Source organism: Oncorhynchus keta, chromosome 13, assembly GCF_023373465.1.
Source record: "Oncorhynchus keta strain PuntledgeMale-10-30-2019 chromosome 13, Oket_V2, whole genome shotgun sequence".
Lineage (NCBI taxonomy): Eukaryota > Metazoa > Chordata > Actinopteri > Salmoniformes > Salmonidae > Oncorhynchus > Oncorhynchus keta.
Window position 1 is genome coordinate 42927177 of NC_068433.1, and position 13314 is coordinate 42940490.

The 13314-nt window shown below is 41.1% G+C and overlaps 1 protein-coding gene across 1 annotated transcript in view; it reads left to right on the forward strand.

Annotated features, from left to right (window-relative positions):
* Positions 1 to 11313: 11313 nt before the first annotated feature.
* LOC118392564 (patatin-like phospholipase domain-containing protein 2) overlaps positions 11314 to 13314 on the forward strand; it is a 16578-nt gene continuing 14577 nt past the window's right edge. Inside the window, exon 1 of the mRNA XM_052460206.1 lies at positions 11314 to 11669. Within this exon, the coding sequence (XP_052316166.1) occupies positions 11483 to 11669 (187 nt within the window). The 5' untranslated portion in view covers positions 11314 to 11482. The remainder of the gene's footprint in view (positions 11670 to 13314) is intronic.

The window sequence follows — 13314 nt, forward strand, 5'->3', positions numbered from 1 at the left end:
TGGGGTCTCAATAATCTTCAATATGAGATCCTAAACCTAGCATGAAAGTGAAAGATGTTTGCCTTGGGGTAAGTTCAGACAATGACCATGGGGTAAGTTGAGACAATGAGCATGGGGTATGTTGAGACAATGGTTGAGGAAATGGCAAGTTGAGCAAATGTAAGTGTTTTCTCCCCAGGCTTAAATGCTAGGCATTATTGCTGGGATATGAGGTAACAACAGGGCCTGGCCTATGTTAAAAGTGTTTAACAAAGTACAACGTGTTTGTAACACGGAACCCAAACCGGCTGCGCGCGTGCGCCATCGTGCTCTATCGTGCATACATTTACTTTGCCCCCCCACACCAAACGCGATCACGACATGCAGGTTAAAATATCAAAATAAACTCTGAACAAATGACATTAATTTGGGGACAGGTCGAAAAGCATTAAATATTTATGGCAATTTAGCTAGCTAGCTTGCACTTGCTAGCTAACGTTAATTTGTCCTATTTAGCTAGCTTGCTGTTGCTAGCTAATTTGTCTTGGGATAAAAAAAAAAATATTGTTATTTTACCTGAAATGCACAAGGACCTCTACTCCGACAATTAATCCACACATAAAACAGCCAACTGTTTCATTTCTAGTCATCTCTCCTCCTTCCAGGCTTTTTCATTTTTTAACTTATATGGTGATCGCATATAAACTTTTATTGTATTACCACGACAACCGGCAACTAAGTTTGTCTTTCAATCACCCACGTGGGTATAACCAATGAGGAGATAGGTACCTGCTTCTATAAACCAATGAGGAGATGACTTTCAGCGCGATCTGCGTCAGAAATAGGAACGACTTCTATTTTAGCCCTTGGCGTCGCAGACGCTCGTTGGCGCGCACGAGCAGTGTGGGTGCAATAATTGAATAACATGGATTTCTAAATTTATTTTGCGATGCTCGCGCACCCGACGTGTCCGGTCTGGTCAGCATGTTAGGCGTTAAGTCTGTGTTAAAAGATGTTTAAATTATTAACAAATATGTTGTGATTGTACTGAATTGTGTTTGGGAAATAAAGATAGACATGGTTTTAAAAAGGTAGTGGTAATATTTAATTCAGTACAGACATTTGTAGGTGGCTTAACTTACCCCAAGTTGTGCAAAGAGACAACTCAATATTAGGAAGGTGTTCCTGTTTTGTACACTATGTGTATAGTATTGCTGTGTGCAGGCCCTGTCATTCTGCCGCCTTAGGCAAGATATATTCTGCTATACCCCCCATCGAAACTAGAATAGTCCCAGTAAGCAAAACGTCTAAAAGATGTATTTTCCCAGATGTTGAAGTTAGGTTCATTTTCAGTTCTGAATTAGTTGAAAAGTTGAAAAGATGTCTTGAGTAGAGTACATTAGAGTAAAGTAGGGTACAATACAGTACATTACACACACTGTTGTACTCTACTGTACTTGTGAAACATAGATGTCTATGATTGGTTCAGATTTGGTCCTGTCTGTAGATGTTAAAATCAAGGCCGGTCCGGACGGAACAAAAAAAAGACAGACAGTCAGTCTGGACAGGACCAAAACAAAGCATCTGTGTCGGTCCGTGCTTACTGGGGTGTAGCCTACAGTGTGGACCTGCCATGGAATTTGATGAATGCTCATCCATGTGGTAGGCCCACCGTTTGTACTCGAGGCAGTTGCATTGACTTTATTAGTCCTGATTCCTGTAACTAATAATTTTGTCCATTTAAGCTCTGAATATAATCTATTCTGAGCCTATTTGCAATAAGAATCAATGTGTTTACACAGCTGGAAATGAAATGGAGAAGTATTTAATTTTTTGCTATGATTATCGTCCAAAAATGTATCTTCTTGTGGTTTGGTAACTTCCTGTTCTTTGACGAACTCTGTCTCGACTGAAGACCTCTCAAGTGTATAAACATTATAAAGCAGCCAATGTAGCATCCGTGCATGACATGTAGCTGAAATAGCTGAATCCACTCATTTGAAGGGGTATCCACCTACTTTTGCCATGCAGTGTATATATAAAGTATTTTCACCCTTTTTAATTCTCTACTTTAGTATATTTTGTTATACTGAATGTTATTGGGGTGGCAGCGTAGCCTAGTGGTTAGAGCGTTGGACTAGTAACTGGAAGGTTGCGAGTTCAAACCCCCGAGCTGACAAGGTACAAATCTGTCATTCTGCCCTTGAACAGGCATTTAACCCACTGTTTCCAGGCTGTCATTGAAAATAAGAATTTGTTCTTAACTAACTTGCCTGGTTAAATAAAGGTAAAAAAAATAATTGAAAAAAAATCAGATCTTCAACCAAAACCTAATATTAGACAATGGGAACCAGAACAAATAACACAACGACATACTCACTTAATTTATGTCAGAAACAAAGTTATGCAACACCCAATGCACCTGTGTGAAAAAGTAATTACCCCTTACATTCAATAACTGGTTGTGCCACCTTTAGCTGCAATGACTTCCTGTAGTTGTTGATCAGTTTCTCACGTCACTGTGGAGGAAGCTTGGCCCACTCTTCCCGCTCGTTTCAAGTCATGCCATAATATCTAAATTGGGATTAGATCTGGGCTTTGATCAGGCCATTCCAAAACTTAAAATTAGTTGTTTTTTAGTCATTCTCATGTAGACTTGATTGTGTGTTTTGGATCATTGTCTTGCTGCATGACCCAGCTGTGCTTCAGTTTCAGCTCACAGACAGATGGCCTGACATTCTCCTGTAGAATCATCTGATACAGAGCAGAATTCATGGTTACTTCTATTAAGGAAAGTCGTGAAGGTCCTCAGGCAGCAAAGCATCCTCAAACCATCACACTAATACCACCATGCTTGACTGTTGGTATGAGGTTCTTACTGTGGAATGCAGTGTTTGGTTTTTGCCAGGTATAACGGGACCCATGTCGTCCAAAAAGTGATACGTTTGAATCATCTGTCCATAGAACATTCTTCCAAGAGTCTTGATGATCTTCCAGATGCTTTATTTTTAGCAAACTTGAGTCAATGTTTTGGACGACATGGGTCCCATTATGCCTGGCGAAAACCAAACACTGCATTCTACCTTCCTCTTGGCTATAAATTGACTAACTATCACTCCTGCCCTACTGGACTATATTACTGTCCCATGTGTCTTAACCCCATGTATTAACCCTTTACTATCTCTTGCCTCCTCCACCACCCTCCAGCTCTCATGTTCGCTTCATGTTGGTTTTGTTTTTGTGTGTACTGTCTGTATGCTGTGATGTCTGTTTCTCTGTTCTTGATTTGTCTGTTGTTGCTTGTTTATAATAATTATTGTAGAATTTTTTATTTCTGTAATGATTTTCTTTTTACATTGTTTGAAAACGGATGTGATAAGTATTAATGCCAAAATAACATGCAAAACAGGCAAAAAAAAGTATACAAATTATATATATATGTAGTCAAAAGATTAGACACACCTACTCATTCAAGGGTTTTTCTTTATTTTTACTATTTTCTACATTGTAGAATAATAGTGAAGATATCATAACTATGAAATAAGACATGGAATCATGTAGTAACCAAAAAAAGTGTTAAACAAATAAAAATAGATTTTAGATTCTTCAAAGTAGCCATCCGTTTCCTTGATGACAGCTTTGTACACTCTTGGCATTCTCTCAACCAGCTTCATGAGGTAGTCACCTGGAATGCATTTCAATTAACAGGTGTGCCTTGTTCATTTGTGGATTTTCTTTCCTTCTTGAGCTAATCAGTTGTGTTATGACAAGGTAGGGGTGGTAAACAGAAGATATCCTTATTTGGTCAAATACAAAGTCCTTATTATGACAAGAACAGCTCAAAAAGCAAAGAGAAATGACAGTCCATCATTACTTTAAGACATGAAGTACAGTCAATCCAGAAAATGTCAAGAACTTTGAAAGTGCCATCGCAAAAAGCATACTCAGTGCTGTAGACCTACCTGTATAATGTCTAGGCCAGGCTGAGGGTACTCCAGAACAGTAGTAATACTCAGTGCTGTAGGTCTACCTGTATAATGTCTAGGCCAGGCTGAGGGTACTCCAGAACAGTAGTAATACTCAGTGCTGTAGGTCTACCTGTATAATGTCTAGGCCAGGCTGAGGGTACTCCAGAACAGTAGTAATACTCAGTGCTGTAGGCCTACCTGTATAATGTCTAGGCCAGGCTGAGGGTACTCCAGAACAGTAGTAATACTCAGTGCTGTAGGTCTACCTGTATAATGTCTAGGCCAGGCTGAGGGTACTCCAGAACAGTAGTAATACTCAGTGCTGTAGACCTACCTGTATAATGTCTAGGCCAGGCTGAGTGTACTCCAAAACAGTTGTAATACTCAGTGCTGTAGGTCTACCTGTATAATGTCTAGGCCAGGCTGAGGGTACTCCAGAACAGTAGTAATACTCAGTGCTGTAGGCCTACCTGTATAATGTCTAGGCCAGGCTGAGGGTACTCCAGAACAGTAGTAATACTCAGTGCTGTAGGTCTATCTGTATAATGTCTAGGCCAGGCTGAGGGTACTCCAGAACAGTAGTAATACTCAGTGCTGTAGGCCTACCTGTATAATGTCTAGGCCAGGCTAAGGGTACTCCAGGACAGTAGTAATACTCAGTGCTGTAGGCCTACCTGTATCATGTCTAGGCCAGGCTGAGGGTACTCCAGGACAGTAGTAATACTCAGTGCTATAGGCCTAACAGTATAATGTCTAGGCCAGGCTGAGGGTACTCCAGAACAGTAGTAATACTCAGTGCTATAGGCCTAACAGTATAATGTCTAGGCCAGGCTGTGTCATTGATATTCACAGCCCAAACTAAACCAGTATAGTGTGATATTTAGCAAACATTTATCAAACTGTATATCTCTTTCCAAATCTTGTCTTCCTCAATGTATTTATTTAAGTGTCTCCTACTGTCTGTGACAGAGACTTGCCCTACAGTAGCGTAGGACAAGAGATTTCACAGCTATGCCAACCTCACACCCCAAATGATCTAGTTGGTTTCCATGAACACTCTCTTACAGGGAAACTAACACTCTTTCCGTGAAGTAGAGATCAGATACTAGGCAGCCTGGTTACCCGTCATTGTGCGTATAAGCTCCAGAGGCAATGACACACCACATTAAAATCCCACAGAATCATCAAGTCCCACAGAATCAATGCATCCAACACATGATGTCTTACTGGAAACCAACTCTCAGAACAGAGCACAGTGGCACTGACCACATTCAAATAAAATAGAAATCTCAAGGTATTCCAGAAGCTTGCTTCACTGGTATTGGCTTCATGTGAGGCTTGTGAAGTAATGACAGGCCACATCATGTGTAACGGTTTTCATATGGTGAAGGAGAGTCGGACCAAACTGCAGCGTGTAGATTGCGATCCATGTTTAATCAGACAAACGTAACACAAATCAATACAAAAAAAAACCACTACAAAACAATAAACGAAAACAGCCTATACTTGTGTCAACTAACACAGCACAAAGGACATCAAGACACTCAGGACAATCACCCACAACACAACCAAAGAATATGGCTGCCTAAATATGGTTCCCAATCAGAGACAACGATAAACACCTGCCTCTGATTGAGAACCACTTCAGACAGCCATAGACCTACCTAGAACACCCCACTAAGCTACAATCCCACTACCTACACACCACATACAAAAACCCATGTCACACCCTGGCCTGACCAAATAAATGAAGATAAACACAAAATACTTCGACCAGGGCGTGACATCATGTCCCACAAAATGAATGCCTGTCTGCATATTTTGAGCTTTTACTGGGGACAAGATGTACAAAACTTACAATATAGAGTCTAATAAGATCACATTTGGGTCCATGAAAAAATCTATATAAAACCAGAGTGTTATTATAATTATAAGAGAGATGAGTTGTGTGTAGGGTGATAGAGTCAAAATGTCAAATCACAATATTTTTCACATTTTATGTTTCTAGCGTTAGCCTAGCAGTTAAGAGTGTTGGGACATTAACTGAAAGGTCACTGGTTTGTATAACTGTGTGAAACAGATGGACGGCAGAAAATTGTTTGTAACTGAGAAGATCCGTTGGCTGCAACTATGTTAAAGGGAAATAAATAAAACCATATCCACTTTGTATTCGTCATCTCCAGCACCCCCCCAACAATCTCAATTGTGATAAGGGTCTAAAATCATAAAGCCTTCTACTTTCATATCACATCAAAAATAATTGTACAAATGCAAAATATATTTACCTTACACCGTTTTAAAGAGATTATTATTATTATTTTTTACATTTACTGTACTTTACGCCGCATGTCTTGTTGATGAACTGTTACGCTCCGTATATATTCCGTGGCATGATAAGAATATTCCTGGAAAATGTGGTGTAGGTGCAACATAAGACAAAAACACGACAAGGGTTTGAGAGAGAAGACTGGTGTATCCAAGTAACCACGCACCCCTCCAAAGTGTGCACATTTCCTAAGTCATTTCAAAGCGCCTTCATGACTCAAAGAGTCTTAAACTATAAGGTGCTTTTCTTTAACCTCATAGCCGTGCAGTCGAGGAACTACGACAAGCACACCTGTAGTTGTTTTGTTTGGAACACAACCCTGCATCCCCCGCCACCGGACAATTACTGTTGTTGTTTACGCAATCCAAAAACGCTCCATTATAAATCGCAATCTGGGTCAGGTGGACATCATTTGAAAGCCTGTTCTATTGCCAATAGGACATTACAGTGTTAGGCTTTCCCAATGCAATTCAGGGAAACAGTCATTCTGGTACGCATGGATAGGAGTCATGAGTGCATTAAGAGGCGTGTGCCACGGCAACTTTTCTTCACAGTAGTCAAACACAGGCTCCTTCTGTTCAGAATAACACAGAGTATAATGCCATGTCATATTGTAACTGTACATCAAACACAATGATCATAAACGTTGGCCTTGTTGGCGTGTTTTATGATATAGAATTGTGAAGTGCACAATTTTGACTTACAGGTGTTCGTCTTGCTTGTATGACAATTAAAGGAGTATTTATGACAATCCTCAACGTCTCATCTTTCAAAATACAGTGAGTCCTCTTAATTTACAGCATTTCCCTGACTCAGGCAACAAAATATTTGCAAAAGTTGTCCAATTAGCAGGAGGGATGGGGGGAACTTCTAGTCGCGCGCTGTGCTCAAGTTCAGAATGGCTGTCAATCAAAACCCATACAGCGTTGTGACGCGCAGAGCCTGAGGTCTGACATCCTGTACAGCATGTTACTATACAGCCACAATGCTCCAATTTAGGAATTTATCAGTGCCCAAATCAGCCATTTTCCACCCGTATACAGGTATGAGTGTAAAGGGCTACATGCAACAACAAAACATTATTATTAAAAGCAATCTATTAATATGGTTTTTGAACACTGTATCATTTCATTACAAGCATGATTGCTGTATTTGTAGTTTATGGCTTTAGCCAATCAGCATTTTTTTCAACGAGTACAAAGCACTTGAATAAATCCAACTGGTATTTACGATTTCATAACTGGTAAATTCCAACCTCCCACTTGGTTACGAACACAGTATTACAAGACCCAACTCCTAAACCTTGACCAATCTCAATTCCAAACCCTCCCCCCGCGTGCCTGTCAGTTGGCAAAGACAGGAGTGTTGAGGAGAGCCTTCTTCTCCGACCTATCTGAAATGGGTCAGGTCATACAAAAACTCCACAGTGGACCTTTAAAGCACACTTACAGAGAAAAGAGTCAGGCTTGGCAGTTCAACTCTGCCATTGTGTCAGCATTTTTGTGGTGTTCCCATAACAAACCTCAATGAACAGTTACAATGTATTTTTTTATGTTTGGGCAAAGATCGCTGGGAAATATGCAAATACTGTCCAATGCCAGGCTAGTCCTTTTTGGCCAACAAACATGTTTCACATATTTCACTGGCCATTCTGAAGCCTTTCTATTAGTTGTCTTCAGGTAAAGATCAAAAGAACATCAACCCGAGCAGCTGCCACGGGACATTGTCTTTCTAAAGCAACTATAGACCTACACCAGTGGCGGTCGGTGCTGTTTAAGATTAGGGAGGACAGTCATTCATATTCAATTCAACCAGCTCAATGTAACATCGATAGGTTTAGGCTACCACTCTAATTTCCCCTATACGCATCATGAGGTTCCTACAACCTAGCCTAAGAATGAAAGTTTATAGCGTAAGTACACACGTCGAGAGACAAATTGGAGTTATCAAGGTGACAGACACATTGAATACCGCCTTGCAAACTCTTGCCTGCATCTACTGTAGCTGATCTAGGGTGTAATCATTAGGCCAAACAGTTGCCAACGAGAGTTTCTATTGGACCAATTCATGTAGATTCATTACCGTTTCATCCCATTTGCTTCCATTTAAAAAACCTTTTTCAACAGAATCGGCCGAGTGAATACACCGCTGATCACCAGCACACACATAGTAGCCACATACGAACAGCATCATCACTTTGCTCGTTGTATAATTCCTTCTCGCATCTATGCACTCTCCTCTTCTCACCTTTTCCCTTCGCTCGTAGAGTTCAGTGCACAACACAATAGCTGTCTGTGACCAAGCGAAAAAACCTTTCCAAGCCAAACCTTCATACCATAACCGCTAACCGTTACACACAGCTGTAACGGCGTTCGTCTGTTGAAAGAAGAGAGTCGGACCGAAATGCAGCGTGTAGGTTACTCATGACTTTAATGAAAGAATCGCGGTACATTAAATAACTGAAACTAAATACAAAAACAACAGAATGGAACGTGAAACTAATTACAGCCTATCTGGTGACTACAACACAGAGACAGGAACAAACACCCACGAAATACAAAGCGAAACTATGGCTCCCTAAATACGGTTCCCAATCAGAGACAACGACAAGCACCTGACTGATTGAGAATCGCCTCAGGCAGCCAAGCCTAACAACACCCCTAATCAGCCGCGATCCCAAATACTACAAACCCCAATACGAAAACAACATATAAACCCATGTCACACCCTGGCCAACCCAAACATATAACAAAAACATTTACAGTTACATTACATTTAAGTCATTTAGCAGACGCTCTTATCCAGAGCGACTTACAAATTGGTGCATTCACCTTATGACATCCAGTGGAACAGCCACTTTACAATAGTGCATCTAAATCTTTTAGGGGGGTGAGAAGGATTACTTATCCTATCCTAGGTATTCCTTAAAGAGGTGGGGTCTCAGGTGTCTCCGGAAGGTGGTGATTGACTCCGCTGTCCTGGCGTCGTGAGGGAGTTTGTTCCACCATTGGGGAGCCAGAGCAGCGAACAGTTTTACACAAAATACAATGACCAAGGCGTGACAACAGCCTACATCATTGTCACCATATTAGCTAACATCATAGTTAATATAGCTACTAGAACTAACGCGTTTGTAAACCCGCTATAATCACGTAGTACAGTGTACAGCAAGAAGTTAAGCAGTTACACCAGCAGGGCCCAATGGCAATAAAATAATAAAACCGAAAGCTTACCTTGACTTGGAAGAGTTCCGGTGTTGGATAGCCCTAGCCAGCTACTTAGCATAAATAGCATTCCTCTCTGTTTGAGCCGGGTATTTGAGTAGGCTAAATCAGCTAGCTGCATTAGCTAAGTAAGCTAAGTAAGGGAAAGTGAAAAATATACAACAAAATATAGCTACAGTGCCTTCAGAAAGTATTCAGACCCCTTGAATTTTTCCACATTTTGTTACTTTACAGCCTTACTCTAAAATGGATTTTAAAAATAAAAAATCCTCATCAATCTACACACAATCCCACATAATGACAAAGCAATGCACTGTAGCTCTCTCTCTCTGCTGCTTCTGTTCAAAACTCTTCAACTTTTGTCTTTCTCTCTCTTTAAGTCAACTACTCACCACATTTGATGTACTGCAGTGCTAGCTAGCTTGATTAAGCTTTCAATCCTAGATTCATTCTCTGATCCTTTGATTGGGTGGACAACATGTCAATTCATGCTGCAAGAGCTCTGATAGGTTGGGAGGACGTCCTCCGGAAGTTGTTGAAATTACGGTGTAAGATTATGGAAGGGGATGAGAACCATGAGCCTCCTAGGTTTTGCATGGAAGTCAATGTACCCAGAGGAGGATGGAAAATAGCTGTTCTCTGGCTACACCATGGTGCTACCCCAGAGAGTGCTGTTGAGGCTACAGACCATTGCAAAACAGTGTGTTTTAATCAGTTATTTGGTGACATCAATATTTTTAGTATAGTTTTATCTAAAACTTTTTAATTGTTAAATATTTTTATTTTTATGAAATTTACTGAGTAGGATGGTCCTCTCCTCCCTCCTCTGAGGATCCTCCACTGATACACCTAAGCCCTGCATTCTCAAGTCTACAGCATGCTTCATCTCAGGGTAGTGAGGGTACTGTACTAATATATTGCATAGCATCAACACATGCTAATATTGTTAACCTGACTTGGGATATGTGACAATCCCTATGTCGCTACATCTGAGGGAGACGTTGGTGATCTGCTCCATCTTTCCTCTGCAGAAGGGTGGGAGCCGCACTCCAACAAACACGAAGTAGGCATATTTGGTCACAAACTCTATCGGGGTGCTTTGCATGTCTGCCTCGCTCTCGACCATCCTCAAAACGGGCACCAAACGAAAATGTCTTTGTAATCAATTCAAAGGCTATAATTAGATTTGATTTGTGAGCGATAGTGTGGCTTGGCTAGGACGTGATAGTGCACGAGCGAAGAACGCCTTGACCTTCAGGCTTCAGCCAATCACATCGTTGCAAATTGATGTAATTGGATGCACTCATGTGATGCGTGCGCCCCCTCCTCAGCATCAGCACCAGTTCGCTGTGGCGGGGTATGCGCGTGCTCACTAGTTTCTGTAGCCGGAAGAGGAATGCCTTCAAGCATACATGAAGCATTCAAGATGATACAGGTAGGCCTGTTGTTCTTGGAAGATCAAATCAACAGATTTGGTTTTTCAATATACGTGAATGGTATCATGAGCCAATGGAATGCTCCGGTTGTTAGCCTGAATGACTCAAATCTGTTAATAATGAAGTTCGACTTGTCACACAAATAGCAGGCAGGTGAAATAAATATAGATTTGAACAGAATATATTGGAATAGAATAGACACCAATAGAATGCATCACTCTCATGTGTTACGGATGCATAATGTGGGGGCGTGGCTCCACCGAAACAAGACTCAGCCTCCTTATTCCGATTGGCGAGACCAGCCCTGTTCTAGAACCGGGAAGTTATGGAAAGTCAGCGCTCCGGCGATTCTCAATACATCTCTTTGTACGTTACACAAGAGAAGTAGACAGAGTAGTGTGCGCTAGTTTGAGCCGTTCTCTTTCGGAACTGTTGTTGACATTCAGTAATGAAGGGAACTTGTCAATGACTCCAAGGGTAAACATTTTGGAGTGATTATTACAAGCGCATTACCAACACTTGTAGGTCGTTAAAGACTGTCCACCCGGTATGTTCGACCTAACGAAGGAATGGAATCTGTCGTTCGCCGGCTGCGGGTTCCTGGGGATTTATCACATCGGAGTGGCCAGCTGCCTGTTAGAACAAGCGCCCTACCTTATCAAAGGTGCCACCAAGATTTACGGGGCTTCGGCCGGTGCCCTAACCGCCTCGGTGCTCGCCAGTCAGGCATCCATAGGTAGGCATACTATATACCCTACACTGGCCACTTGAGTTCACCACACCCTGTCATCAGTAGAATGCCTGGATGGGGACTTTCATGCAAAAGAGGCAGACTGGTAGCCTAGGCCTCTCTTTCATGTGTTTAGGCAACTTTAGATTAGCAACTAAATTACCTTTAAATAACAATCACTTGTGGCCTGGATACATTGGGTGAAAATATTTAAACAATGCGTAAAACTTTGCTCTTATGTAATAGATAGGTGGTTATACTGGGGCTCCTTTGTAGCTCAGTATAGAGCATGGCGCTTGTAATGCCAGGGTAGTGGGTTCAATTCCCGGGTCAACACAGACATAAAATGTATTCACACATGACCGTAAGTCTCTTTGGATAAAAGCATCTGCTAAATGGCATGTATTATGTAATAAACTACAAATTATGCATAATTACATAATTACATGGTCAGAGACAAATGCCTGCCTGTGTATAAGTATGGTAGCCTACCATTAATAAATGCCATCTGAGTCAGTTATAGGACCTTTGGCCTTTTGGTCCTCTGGATCAAAGGCCTCCCAATGGTACTGATTGATCTCGCTGACTAAGGGAAAACCCAATCACGATTAAGAGCAAATATGCCCCTGTGTGACATAAAACGTGACATGGAAAACACTTAGGTGAGTCTCTGTGTGATACCATGCCTCTTTCACTTTCTTTTATACCTGATAACCTTATAGTGAAGAGACAAAGGACTGGGGGACTGTAAGTGTTCAAATTGTGTCTTGTCTAAATGAGAGAGACAGAGAGAGAGAGAATGCTATTTGGCCCTAAACAGAGAGTACACAGTGGCAGAATACCTGACCACTGTGACTGACCCAAACTTAAGGAAAGCTTTGACTATGTACAGACTCATTGAGCATTACCTTGCTATTGAGAAAGGCCGCCGTAGGCAGACATGGCTCTCAAGAGAAGACAGGCTATGTGCACACTGCCCACAAAATGAGGTGGAAACTGAGCTGCACTTCCGAACCTCCTGCCCAATGTATGACCATATTAGAGACACATATTTCCCTCAGATTACACAGATCCACAAATTATTTGAAAACAAGCCCAATTTTGATAAACTCCCATATCTACTGGGTGAAATCCCACAGTGTGCCATCACAGCAGCAAGATTTGTGACCTGTTGCCACGAGAAAAGGGTAACCAGTGAAGAACACCATTGTAAATACAACCCATATTTATGCTTATTTATTTTCCCTTGTGTACTTTAAACATTTGTACATTGTTACAAAACTGTATATATACATAATATGACATTTGTAATGTCTTTATTGTTTTGAAACTTCTGTATGTGTAATGTTTACTGTTCCTTTTTATTGTTTATTTCACTTTTGTATATTATCTACCTTACTTACTTTAGCAATGTTAACACATGTTTCCCATGTCAATAAAGCCCCTTGAATTGAATTGAATTGAGAGAGAGAGAGAGACTTACTGAGTGAACAGTCAACAAAGGGTTCATTAAGAGTCAAATGAAAGTACTGGATTGTTGTGAAAATTGCCAGGAGAAAGATATAGGTTACTGTTCATGACCTCAGTTTTTATAGGGTTACATTTTTCACTGTCACTCAGTGACTCCCAGGTGTTCCACTGATAAGACTAC